This window comes from Culicoides brevitarsis, chromosome 1 (genome assembly GCF_036172545.1).
Source record: "Culicoides brevitarsis isolate CSIRO-B50_1 chromosome 1, AGI_CSIRO_Cbre_v1, whole genome shotgun sequence".
Taxonomy (NCBI): domain Eukaryota; kingdom Metazoa; phylum Arthropoda; class Insecta; order Diptera; family Ceratopogonidae; genus Culicoides; species Culicoides brevitarsis.
Genome location: NC_087085.1, coordinates 5824936 through 5839071, shown reverse-complemented (window position 1 = coordinate 5839071; position 14136 = coordinate 5824936). Strand labels below are relative to the sequence as shown.

The following is a 14136-nucleotide window of genomic DNA, read 5'->3' as shown; positions in this document are numbered from 1 at the left end:
TTGATGTTCTAAGTCAATGTTTCACGCACAAAAACAGAAAACGGCGGCGATTGCCAAGAACTTTTCATGCATAATTATGCACTTCAAACGTAGCATGTTAAATAAAAAGAGGTCGTCTCTTGTCTCGCTTTCTGTCAAACAAAATATTGTCATTTATTTTAAAAATTATACAGCTTGTTATAATCCGTGCACGTTTGTATTATTTGTCGATTTTTCACGAATGAATCTGCAAATAACACAAAAAAAAATGGGATTTTTTTGCAATTGGACTGTAGCAATAACAGCTGAGGAGCGTGTCCGAGATTTATTTATGTATCGATGTTTATGCCGAGATACAAACAAACAATACGGAATTACACGAAAAACTACTATAATTTTTATTTCGAGCGTCACTGCGTGTCTTTTTCGCTGCCCTATGGGCGAAAAACGGGTCAGATTGATCTCTTAAGGGATCACATTGACCCCTTAATGGAGTCAAATTGACCCCTTAATGGATCAATTTGTCTCCTAAGGGGTCAATGTGATCCCTTATGGGATGAACCTGATCCCCTTTGGAGTTGCTCATCCGCAGACCCAAAAAGTTGAACTCTTTAAGGTCTTAAAGTGACCTCTTAAAGATCTCAACTTGACCCCTTGAAGAAATTGACCTCTTGAAGGAATCAATTTGACCTCTAAAGAGATCAACTTTTTGGGTCTGCGGATGAGGAACTTCAAAGGGGATCAGGTTCATCCCTTAAGGGATCACATTGACTCCTGAGGGGTCAACCTGATCCCTTAAGTGTTCAATCTGACCCGTTTTTCGCCCATAGGGTTCACGACACGAGACACAATTGGAAAAATTTGCTACATTTTTGATGCAAATTTATATAGTTACTTTTTGTGTGCTTTGAATTGCGGAAAATGCGACTCAGAGCTGTCACAGCGGGCAAATGGCGTGCGTGACATCTGACAATTAGCGTGTTCGGCACTGAATCTAATAATAATTGAAAGGAAAAAAAAGTCGAGAAAACAGTTATAATGTAATACTGTGACTAAAGAACAAGTGTTTGATTGTCTGTCATGTGTTGCGCGCGCGAATTTAAAACTTAATTAGAGGAAAATCGATGTGCGAGACAGTTCTTGAAAGATCTTCTTACTGAAAAGACAGAAAAATTAATAAATTATATCATGGTAAGAAATTTTTTTTAAAAAGTGAAAGTTAGTTTAATTTTTTTTTTTTTTTTTTGAAAAGGATGAATTGGATCCTCAACAAATAGTTCGTAAGTTCAAAAAAAAAAAATAAAATAAAAAAAAAATAAAAATTATAAAAAAAATTTTTCCAAAAGTTCTTCGCAATGCCTTCAACGCCTTCGATCAGGAGAAAAAAGGTTACATTGGCACCGTGATGGTCGGAACAATTCTCAGCATGTTGGGACACAATCTCGACGATCAAATGCTCAAAGAAATTATCGCTGAAGTTGACGAAGATGGATCCGGAGAGATTGAATTCGAAGAATTCGTTACCTTAGCTGCGCGTTTCCTTGTTGAAGAAGATGCTGAAGCTGTTCAGAAGGAGCTCAAAGAGGCTTTTAGGTTGTACGATAAGGAAGGCAATGGTTACATCACAACCGCAGTCCTACGTGAGATTCTTCGTGAATTAGATGATGCCTTGACGAAGGAAGATTTGGACATGATGATCGAAGAAATTGATTCTGATGGTTCGGGAACAGTTGATTTCGATGGTAAGTCTAAAAAGAAATTTAAAAAAAAAATAAATTAAAAAAAATAATCCCAATGCACATTTTAAGTTTTGTTCCAATTCAAATTTTGTCCCAATGCACATTTTAAAATATTTTCTAAATTTTTTGAAAAAAAAATTTTTTAAAATTAATCCCAATGCACATTTTAAAATATTTTTTTAAAGGAAATTCTAAATTTTTTGAAAAGAAATTTTTTTAAAAATAATCCCAATGCACATTTTAAAATATTTTCTCAAAGGAAATTCTAAATTTTTTGAAAAGAAAATTTTTAAAAATAATCCCAATGCACATTTTAAAATATTTTTTCAAAGGAAATTCTAAATTTTTTGAAAAGAAAATTTTTTAAAAATAATCCCAATGCACATTTTAAAAGTTTCTCCCAATAAACATTTTATAAAATTTCTTCGACATGTGATAAAAAAATAATATTATTACAAAAATTTAATGAAAAATTCTTTCTTCTTTATTTTTATTCCAACAGAATTTATGGAAGTTATGACTGGAGGCGATGACTAAAAGAAAATAATCAATGACGAAATTTAATAAATTTGGAATTTTTCTCAAGTGTTGTATTTTTTTTTTCAATTTCAAATAAATAATGAATGGACTTTTGACATTTTCTATGAAACAATGTCAAAGGTAGAAGAGACAGAAAATCCCTCGAGCTTGAATAAATGTTTTTTTGACGATGTCTAGACTTAATCGAAAAACGTAAATCTCCAAAAAAAAAAATGGAAACGCCTTGCTTAATTTGCTTATGCATGACCATGATTTTCGGAACGAGCAAATTCCGCATAAATATGGAAATTAAAAAAACAATGTAAATTGATGATGAGGTTAACACAAACTTGAGGGGATTAAAATATTCCGTCGGAGTCTGCACAACAAGAGAAAACGTAATTTTATTGTGGTTTCGAGTGAGATAATGGTCAGCAAACAGTTGTAGTTGTTGTCGGAGTACAATTCAAATACCTTTCCATAAAATGAAATAATTTAATTATCTTCAGAGAACGAGATCCTTGTCGATACTTGTTCGGATGGGAGCTTAACCTACTTTTTGTTTCGGAAAGGGGTTTTTCGAAGGTAATTTCTCTCAGATTTGCCTCATGTCGACAACTTGACACAAACAAAGGACGATTTGCATGAAGTATTTTCGCACTCTGAGGAATTACGACAATGTTGAAATTGTGAAATGGACAGAAGGTTATCTCGAGAAAAATTTATCAAACAAATGCCCAGAGTGCGGTAAAAACAAACATTTGCCGTATGGGCATGAAAATGAAATAAAGTCTTAACACTTATCAATGTCGTCGTTTTTGTTGCAAAAAATAAATACAAAGAGGATACAAAGAATGGAGTGCAGTGCGATTTTTTGTAAAAAATTTGTGTTTCGGTAAGAAGTTAATTTTTGCGAGAATTTTCAATTTTTACAAAATTTACTTTTTTTTAAATGTTTTTTTTTATTTTTTAAAATAATTTTTTTTTTTATTTTTTAATATATTTTTTTTATTTAATTTTTTATTTTATTTTATTTAATTTTTTTTTATTACTTGAGTCAAAGAAAAATTGAAATTTTCCTTCAAGGTCAATTATTTCAATCTTTTTCTGACCTGAAAAATTTATGAAATGGGAAAATTTTCTTTTAAAATTAAATTTTTGAAAAAATTAAGAAATTTTTAAAACAAATTAAAAATATTTCATTTAAAAAAAAAAAATTTGAAAGAAATTAAATTTTTTGATAAAAATTAAGAAATTTTAAAAACAAATTTAAAAAAATTTTCAGTTAAAAAAATAAAATTTATGAAAAAAAATCAGAAATTTAAAAATAAAATAAAAAAAAAAATTTTGAAAAATATTAAGAAATTTTTAAAATAAATTAAAAAATTTTATTTTAAATTAAAAAAAAATCAGTTAAAAAAATAAAGTTTTTGAAAAACATTCAGAAATTTTTATAACAGATTAAAAAAATCATTTAAAAAAAATTAAAATTTAAAAAAAAATTAAATTTTTTAAAAAAATAAAAAAAAAATTATTAAAATTTTTGGTTTTTTACAAACAAATAAAATTAAAACAAATAAAAAAATTCATTAAAAAAATTAAAAATTTTGAAAAACTTCACAAGTTAAAAAAAAATATTTTTTTTCAACTAAAAAAAATTAAAAAAAAATTTTCATGCATAAAAAATTATTTTTAAAAATTTCCTTACATGTTAACGAAATGCGAAACATGTTGCAAAATCCGAATATTTTTACGATGTACTGCAATATTAGGTGAAAAAACGGATAAAAATTTTTTTTAAGCCGTTCCTATCTAAAACTTTTGTTCATCAATAGTGCATTTTGATGAAAAATTTCTCCTCGACAGACAAAAAACTTTTCACAAAACCACAAAAATCCTATTTAAATTTTTTCGCAAATAAATTCTTGCTTTGTTGTAATCTACCGCATGCAACTCCCTACCATTCATGCTCAAAAATGTGAATATGCAAATAAAAAGCGTTCGCTTAATTTTCTACGTGAGGACAAAAAGATAAATTTTGTGGTTATTTCCCGTTCGCATTCACATTCACATAAATTTCCATTGACCTAACTCCTAAAAATATCCAAAAACAAAAAAAAAATATTGTAAAGGTTTACTCGGCAAACACACAGGCGCTCAATTAAAACGCAAGAAAATTACGGAAACCACTCTGTCACACAATGGCAAAAAAAATATCAAACAAACGAAACGAGGGGAATTTATTTACTGTTTCATTCAATTTTACGATGTTACTGGCAATTCGCCATGCACATGCGCCTCGACACGACGTTCATTCGAAATCGCCACGGAATATCATCTGTTTTTTGTTTTCTCACTCAATTCTTGATCTTGCTTCAGTTTAGTTCGGGCGCTCTTCACGGACAGTCGATAAAAATTCCGCGGTGCAAAATTTCAGCGGTATTTTGTATACATTATCACTATTTTTAGCAAAAAGAAAAAAAATAAAAAAAAAAATTCCATCTGATAAAAACTGTTTGTGAAAAAAAATAAAATGTGCGAAAAAACAAATAAATCGTAAAATTAAATTTTATTTATTTTTTAACATGTGCTTGAAACGGTTTCAAATAAATTGAGAAAAAATAAAAAAAAAATTAAAAATAGTGAAAAATTCTGTAACAATAAAAAAAATCAATAAAACAATTTTTTTGTGATAAAATTAAATTAAAGCAAAATAAAATAACGTTCACAAAGGTAAAAATAATTACTCATAATCAAATGTAATGAGTCGCATGGAATGCATCACAAACACGTTCAATTACCTATTTGTGTGTAAATAATTGTTTGAAAGAGAGCATCGTGTGTGTAGCAGAATTAGTGATAATTCACTGAATTGTTATTATTATTATGATAATATTTTATTACAAGCAAACTCGAGCTCAAGAGAGGGATGATGCGTCTTTATCAAGCCATGGTTATTTTCGGTACACGTTAGCATTTCGCTGTCGATTTTGTGCCGCGCCGATGGATTGGAATGCATTAATTTTGTGTGTATTTACTCGAATGTGATTTGAAAGAAAAAAAAATGATTTATGAAGATCGATTATTAATAAATTATATTGTTAGATTGGCGGCGTGTGCCAAAGAGTACAGAAAAAATATTGGATCAGATTTTCGAATTAAATAAAAATTTATTAGATTGAACGAATAATTTTTTTTGTTATAAAAAAAAATTATTTAAGCGCATTTATGAATAAATTTGAGGAAAAAAATTCGATTTTTTCGGATTTATTTTTTTCTTTTCTTAAAAAGTGTTGAGTGTTCATGAATTTAAATAATTATAATATTTTTTAATGAATTAATGAAAATTTTTAATTTTAATGAAAATTGATTTTATTCTGAAAAATTTATTAATTATTTAGAAAAAAATTAATTTAAATTGAATTAATTATTTATTTTATTAATTTAATTATTTTTAAATAAATATTAAATAAATTTAAATTATATAAAAATAGATTTTTTTTTGAAAAAAATTTCAAACATTTTAAAGATTTTTTTTTTAAATAAAAAGAAATAAATTTTTGAAATGAATTTTAATAAAAATTTATTTTTTTACCAAATTTATTTTTATTGATCTTTAGAAAAAATTGAATTAAATTAATTAATTTGTTTTTTTTTTAGGTAATTATTGTTTTATTTTAATTTAAATAAAAAAAAGTTCATAAGATTTTTTCAATTTTTTATTTTAAACAATTTTTCAATAAATTTTAAGAAATTTTATTTAAAAAAAAATAAATATAAATTTTTTACTTTTATTTATTTTTTTCACAAAACGAAATGAAATAATAATAAAAAAAAATTAATATTTATTTGTCTCTATTTGTTTATCTCTTTTACAAACATTAAATAAAAATAAAAAAATTTAATAACAAAAAATTAAATACTTTCGAAGCCAAAAAAAAGTTAAAAGACCCTCTCATAATTTTTTTTTATTTTTATTAAATTCCTTTTTTTATTTAATTTAATAAATATTTCTGTTTTATTTTACAAAAAATATATTAAATTACATTTCATAATAAATAATTTATTAAATCCATCCAATTTTCGTCTTTGCTCTGATTACCCACACAAGCAAAACTTTATCTTAGTTAGTTAAGAAAAAGCAAATAAAGCAATCAAACCGCCTCCTGCCCGCAAACCATACGAAACATTAAACGATTATCTGCTGCATTGGTTTTATCGAGCGATGACATTTGTGTGGAAATCAATAAAACGTGGGTTATGACCCCTATTTTACTCGCAAACTTGTTACAATCAATTTTTTTTGTGTCTCTTGAAGAAAAGTTTTTCTACAAACGAATGATAATTTCTTTCATGTTTTATGAGAGAGAGAAAAAAAAAGTTTTAATACTTTGAAGAAAGAAACAATGAAAAGTTTTCCTGAAGAGACATTTCCGTTCGAAATACAAAAGTGCATACAAGCAGGAAGAAGATTTATGAAGAGTGATGTCTGTTCGACGTTTGTCTCAAAATTAAATTGTTGAATGATCTATTTCCCTTTCTTCCTATTTTCATTCAAAGCACAATATCGATTTTCTTCTCGTTTTTGTTGTGGCTGTCTTTGTCGATAACACACACTCGCACACGAAGTAACCGTTTTTTGAATACGTAATAAGACGCGAGATGATGTAAAATCTGGGACCGATTTCCATGTAAATTTTCTCGCATTAAAACAGAGACGTAAAAAATGGGGCAAAATTAAGGGCATTTAAAGTTTTAATTTTTGAAATCAACAAAATTTTAATGAAAAATTCAATTTTTTTTAAATTTAAGTTTAAATTATTTTTTTAATTAATTAAATTAATTTATTTTAAGGAAATGTTAAAAGTTGATTTCTTTTTGACAAAATTTTATGAAAAAAAAATTTTTTTTTTTGAAAATTATTTTAAACTTTTTAAATTAAATTATAATAAATTTTAATAATAAAATATTTTTATTAAATAAATTTTTTAATAATTAAAAATTTAATTAATTCATTTTATAAAATTTATAAAATATTGAAAAATATATTTTTTTTCCTAAATTTGGTCTTTAAAATATCCACATTTAACAAAACGTTTAGCAAAAAAAATAAATAAATTTAAGTCAAAATTTTTTGTGAACAAATTTCAATTTTTTTTTTATCAATTTAAAAAAAAATTAATTTAATTCCGTAACAAGAGAAAAAAATTTGTTGAAAAAAATAAATTTTTTAAAAATCGAAAAAAAAATTTTTTTTAATTTTTTCACAATTAATTTTAATTCTTTAATTCTTTTTCTTATGTTAAAAGTTAATTTTTTTAATATTTTATGAATTAATTTAATTTAAAAAAATTTATAAAATATTAACTTAAAAAAATATTCTTAAAAAAATTAAACTTAAGTCTCTTTGAAAAAAAATTTTATTTTTTTCAATTTTTAAAAAATTATTAAAATAATTTTTTCCCAAAGAACTCTTTCTCTTGCTCCGCAACTGCACAATCGATTCCGAATCAGCAGAGCGTGCAACACGAAGTCGCTCCTCAGACAACTTTTGGATTATCCTATTATTACGTTTTATGTGAGCGAGCCGAGATTTTATGCAAATTTTAGTTTAAAACCATTTTAAAGAGATTAGAGACTGAAACCAGAGCGAAATGGCACACGTTTCTAAATATTGATTGAACGGGATTAAGTTACAGCATCAATATTTCTCCCTTCAAAAGACGTTCGTTCTGTTCTGGGAATTTCGATGAATGTGTTTTTGTTGTTCAAAAACGAAGGAAATCTTCAGATTAGATTCCCACGTGGAAACATGCAAGACGTGTTTGCTTCACATTTCGTAATAAAAAGAAGTAATCAAGAAACTTACATCCGAACACTGCTTCCGTTTCTCATGATGATGATGATGCACGATGAAAAGCCACAAAAGCCTTACGTAACACGTTCGAAGAGATTTATTGTTGTTTATTCCAATCCAGAAGTCACTTGAAAATTCATTTCTTCATTGGAGCGTCGGGTACTTGACAAAGGATAATGAGTAATTGAGTAGTTTTTATCATGTCACTCCATCAAATCACGAGTTTTCGAATAAATAAAAAAAAATGACAAAGGTCTGACAAACCTGCCACTTGTCGTCTGACATTCGAAATATTTGAATACAATTTGCCAGACTCGCAACAAAAATTTTTCCTCATTCCAACTCGAGCGAAATTCAAATCCTTTCGTCGCGTAGATTTTTTATTGTTGGCGTCGAAAAGTTTCTTGCGAAAACTTATTAAAATGCAAATTTAACCCATAATAATGATCGAAAAAAAATTGTTGCCTGTGTCTTTCGTCTCTAATAACAAATAATTTCCAAATAGGTGTGAAAATTGTTTAAAAGTTAATTCTCTGGCGTAGACAAGCAATCACACACCGCGAGCGACGGCATGCGATAGGTATCAACAACAACAAACAACGTCAAGGTATGAGTTACAAGAATTGAATTTTTTCGCAAAAAGCGACGACGTACGAAAATATGTCGATGGAAAAAGTTCAAAGTTGAATGCGAAAAAGAATGGAAAACGAGTGAAACAATAGTTCTGGAATGGCAATTTGTTGTCTGCAGTGCTTGTTTTTGCGTCGTTTGGTGTCTATTTATTTTTGGGTGCTTTTTAATGAAATTTATTTTTTTTTGTCAATTTTTTTGATGGAGACTGAAAATTTTTTAGATTAACTAAAAAGTATAAAATAAGAAATTTTTTAAAATAATTCAAAGAAATTCTTGTTTTATACTTTTTAGTGCATTAAAATTTTATTTTTTTTTTATTTTCAAAAAAATTAATTTAAAAATTTTAAAATGTTTTTAAATTAAAAATAAAAATTTTTTTCACATAAGATTTTTTCACAAGGATTGTTCACATAAAAAAATGTGAAATTTTTCTTTAAAACTTGATGCTTGATGTAAAAAAAATTATAATAATAAAAAATCACGAAAATTAAAAAAAATTAATTCAAGGAAATTAAAAAACTTATTAAGGAACTTTAAAAAAATTAATAAAATTGAAAAAAAAAATTAAAAGTTTTAGTTAAAATATTTTTTATTTTAAAAAAATAATTCTAGAGGTTTCTTTAATAAAAATAAAATTTAAAATATTAAAATTCAATAAATTCAAAATTCAAGAAAAAAAATTTTAATATAAAAATTTATTAAAAGAAAAAAAATTTTAAAGTTCTTTTGGAGAAAAGTTGAGAAAAAAATTGAAGAATAAAAATTGATTCAAGGAAATTTTAAAAAAATGCAAATAAATTTAAAATTGAAGAAAAAAAATAAAAATTTTAATTTGAAAAAAAAAAAGTAAATTAATTTAAAGAAATAAATTAGTTCTAAAGCTTCAAGAAAAATAATAAAAAAAATTTAAAAAAATATTTTAAGAAATTTTTTAAAAATTAAGAAAATAAAAATAAATTTAGAATTGAAGAAATTAAATTTTAAAAATTAATATTTTAAAAAAAAAATTAATTAAAAAAATGAAAATAAAAATAAAACTTCCATTGAACAAAAAATTAAAAAAAAAATTTGATTTAAAGAATTAATTAATTCTAAAGCTCTCTTTGAAAATAATTGAAAAAAAAAAATTTTTTTAATTTTCTTTAATTTTTTTCAGCTCATAAGAATTTTTTTAGATAATTTTTTAAAAATAAATAAATATACATTGCAATATATTATTATTTTAATGTTACGATACATACGGGAATTGCCAATATATACGGCTGTCGAGATAGCGATCCTCATAATGATGTGACAAAGTGCATTCTCTGGAAATAAATGTACCCTCGGTGCAGAAAATATTACAATAACGTTTTTAATAATTACTTTATACACAAGCACAAGACTTTAAATGTATATAAATAAAACTGCAATGACCTACATTTTAAGCGTATCAAGAGGCGAATTGTTTGAAAAGTTTTCCGTTATTTCCTTCTCTCACTTTCCATCGACTTGTCGTCAACCAACGAACGGACATTTGTTCAGTCTAGCCTTTGTTTACAAAATAAAATAATTAATAAATGTTGACACGAATGACCGTAAAGTGTTGATTTGAGACATTTTTTACGTTCCTGCACATCTGTCATATTTTTCGCATACAGAGAAATTTCATGCCCTAAAAATTCTCTCGAATTTATGTGAAAAGTTGGCCAAAAATGATTCACCGGATTTATTTATAAAATTTTTGGCGCATATTGTGTCGTCTTCGTTCGTAATCATTTTGAACATAAATTTTGTGTGTTTTTTGTCACAAACACACACATGTGCTTCAGTTATTATCTCGATGCTAAATTCAGTGCTTTTGGGATATTTAAATTTTTAGCGCAAAGCTCGTCAAGAGAGTGATGGGGAACATTTTTTGCGTTGTGTGGAGTTATTTGCCTAAACGTTATCGATTATCTCGCTTGTCGGGTATGCTTAAACTTTTTTTTTCTTCTGCACGAATGAATGTTAACATGCCCGAAAAATAAGACACACACACACACACGAAAAAAGTTGTAATGGATGGATTTTTCGTAGTTAAATGCGTTTTTTCCGAAAAATGATAAAAAAGGTTTTTTTCGCATCGAAGTTGAATGATTTGTGGAATTGGAAAAAAATGGGAAGAGATTTTAGAAAAAAATGAGAAAAAAAAATTCAAAATGATAAATTGTTATTTTTTTGAATTAATTTTAATCATTTTAATTTTTTTCAAATTGTCATTTAATTTTTTTTTAAATAAAAATTTTTTTAACTAATTTTAAATATTTTAATCATTTAATTTAACAATCAATAAAAATTTAAAAGTTTTTGTCAATTATTTAAGATTTTTAATCAAAAAATTACTAACAAATATTTTAAAATTTTTAACGGTAATCTTTTGAATAGATTTTTATTTTTTTTTTATTTTTTTGTTTAAAATATTTTTTTTTTAAATTTAAAATTTTTAAAAATAAAATTTTCAAAATTAATCATTTATAAAGTTTAATCAAAATTATTAAAAAAAATTATTTTTTTTTAAATTTTTAAGAATAATTTTTTGAATTTATATTTATATTTAATTTTTTTTTATTAAAAAAAAAATAAAAATTTTTTACATATAAAATCATGGAATTTTATATCAATATTTTTTTGAATTTAATTTAATTTTTATCGGTAATTTTTTGAATCGATAAATAAATTTTTTCTTTTTTTTTGTTAAAAATAAAAATTTTTAAATTTAAAGTTTTGAACATTAATTATTAATTAAAATTTAATTACATATTTTTTTAATTTTTAAGATTTTTTTTAAATTTTTAACGGTAATTTTTTTTAAACTGACATTTACGAATTTCGTTTCAAATTTATCAAGAAAAAAATCAGTTTCTTGATGATTTTCTTCAAGCATTCGAAAACAAATTGCTTTTACTCTCATTTAGCGAAACATGAGACAATTCCGAACAATTTAACTTGTCACTTCTGTCATGTCGACAATATTGTCATCATCACGAAAATTGGTTGAGCTTAAGCTAACATTTCGCTGTATATATCAATATTTGTTTATAAATAAATACTAAAACAAGTAAACAAACATTGACTTTTTTACTGGCGCATTTTCTGCTCTACCCATATGTCTATCGATTTGTTCGTCAAATGAACTGAACATGTGGGATTGTGGTAACGTAACAAAGGGATTTTTGTTTTCTCGAATGATCGAAAAAGGTTTTCCCCCGATGATGATGTGTTTGCCGGAAAAAGTACTAAATTGGGACGAAATTGAGCTGACACCGTTTTTCGTTTCGTGTAAATCCTTTTTCTTGTCCCTCGTAAATTCATTTGGTATTTGCACAACGACTTGAGGGAAAGAGGAACGTGACCTTGCTAACAATCGATTTTTTTACGAGTGTGTGACAAGGAAAACTAATTTTTGGCTTTGTAACTTCCGACGAGATCCGGAGTTGGGGGAAATGACAAAAAATCAGAAAATTAAGAAAAAAGAGAAAAAGACAAACAAAAGTTTCATTGATCCAAAGATACACAAAAGATAAAAAAAAAGTTGCCTCGAAGCGTTCGGATGACAAACAATTTATGAGCATCACATGTGATTTTCTCACGATTATCATATCTGAGTTGTGTCTCTCTAAATGAGCAGAAATGATCAGAAATTACGATAAAGGCTCATTTTTGTCCCTTTTGATACGAAACTTGCTCTCGAAATGAAAGAAAACACGTGTTCGTTCACTCAATTCAATCCAAGCGGGCATTATTGTTTCTTTTTTGCTCATCATATTATTTCATCTTTCCATTTATTTATAGCATTACTCTACGGATTGAAAAGTGTTCAAATTAATCCCTTAAGAGGTTAAAATAATCCCTTAAGAGGTTAAAATAATCCCTTGAGAGGTTAAAATAATCCCTTGAGAGGTTAAAATAATCCCTTGAGAGGTTAATTTAATCCCTTGAGAGGTTAATTTAATACCTTGAGAGGTTAATTTAATACCTTGAGATGTTAATTTAATACCTTGAGATGTTAATTTAATCCCTTGAGATGTTAATTTAATCCCTTGAGATGTTAATTTTATCCCTTGAGAGATTAATTTAATACCTTGAGAGATTAAATTAATACCTTCAGAGGTTAATTTAATCCCTTCAGAGGTTAATTTAATACCTTGAGATGTTAATTTAATCCCTTAAGAGGTTAAATTAAGAGGTTAAATTAATCCCTTAAGAGGTTAAAATAATCCCTTAAGAGGTTAAAATAATCCCTTAAGAGGTTAAAATAATCCCTTAAGAGGTTAAATTAATACCTTGAGATGTTAACTTAAGGGATTAATTTGAACCCTTTACAATCCGAAGGGTATATGGCACTTTTGCATCATCATCATCTGTTTCGGGTCGCATTGTAATAAAAAAAAAGAAAGCGTCAGACACACTTGACGACACAATAGTCGTGTCGTCGCATGGAATCGCACAAAAGACAAATTTCAATGTTTTTGGGTCACTTCATTCGGGCACGGACCATAGAGGGGGGATAATGTGATAATAATAAAAGAAATTGAAAAGACGAGCGAGAGAAATGACAAAATTTAATCATTTTTGGTCCCATTCCATTATCTGTTTCTTTCGTCTTTTTTTTTCTTCTTCTCTTTCACTTGTATCGTCACTCAAGATGGAAAAGACGAAAAAAAATCTCAGTAAAACCATAAAAATTTCATTTATTACTTACCTTCGTCTTTCTTAGCTGCAAAAGAGAGATTTTTTAACTGCTTCAACATTGTGTTTGTTGTTGTTGCGAATAAAAAACATGAAAAATGTGCCACACATTTTACCTTGGAAATTTTTTTTTCGAGAATATTTCATCTATTTTCATAAAAAGAGAGCATCAGACTCTTCTTTTTATATTAAATTCTTGCCACTTTTCACTTATTATTATTATTATTTTTATTATAGCACTCTTAATTCAATGGATTTTACTCAAAATGCACTCAACTTAGTAGATAGACACCGTGCCAACGATGACAGATGATAATTTACAATCTCAGATTTTTTTTCGTTCTTCATTTGTGTCAAACGACCTGAAATGACATCGGTTGTGAGTTCACAAACAAAATATTACAACCATTAACATTTTAACGACGAAATAATTTCATTCATTTCGGAATTCTGCGGGCAAAAGAAAAAGAAAAAAAAAATGACCTACTCTGAGAAAATGTGTGCATTTGTCATCGGTTGTCCGAGAAAAACTGAAAATATTAATAGAAAAAAAATTATTTATAAATAAATTTTTAAAGGGAATTTTTCGTCGGAGATGTTATTTGTGCAAGTTGCAGAGTTTGTTGGTCTTTTAATTTATATTTGTTTGTTTATTTTTTTTTTCGTTCTGTTTTATGGTTATTTATGTGTGTGAAAGGA

The 14136-nt window shown here is 26.2% G+C and overlaps 2 protein-coding genes across 3 annotated transcripts in view; both read left to right on the top strand.

The window, feature by feature from the left end:
* Positions 1 to 1052: 1052 nt before the first annotated feature.
* LOC134830353 (troponin C-like) lies at positions 1053 to 2303 on the top strand. Its single transcript, XM_063843809.1, has 4 exons — positions 1053 to 1170; positions 1232 to 1259; positions 1326 to 1721; positions 2221 to 2303. Exons 1-4 carry the CDS (start codon positions 1168 to 1170, stop codon positions 2253 to 2255), a joined length of 462 nt encoding a protein of 153 aa, XP_063699879.1. The 5' UTR covers positions 1053 to 1167; the 3' UTR covers positions 2256 to 2303.
* A 2468-nt stretch (positions 2304 to 4771) lies between these two features.
* The window catches only part of LOC134827782 (serine/threonine-protein phosphatase rdgC), a 42235-nt gene continuing 32870 nt past the window's right edge, over positions 4772 to 14136 (top strand). For both annotated transcript variants that reach the window (XM_063840597.1, XM_063840595.1), the window contains exon 1: positions 4772 to 4970. The gene's annotated coding sequence lies outside the window, so the exon portion shown is untranslated. The remainder of the gene's footprint in view (positions 4971 to 14136) is intronic.

Bases quoted from the DNA above. Each gene is read 5' to 3' on its own strand.
- LOC134830353 (XM_063843809.1), top strand. The intron at 1,260-1,325 runs GTAAGTTCAAAA...TTTTTCCAAAAG, and splicing joins GGATCCTCAACAAATAGTTC to TTCTTCGCAATGCCTTCAAC. The intron at 1,722-2,220 runs GTAAGTCTAAAA...TTATTCCAACAG, and splicing joins GGGAACAGTTGATTTCGATG to AATTTATGGAAGTTATGACT.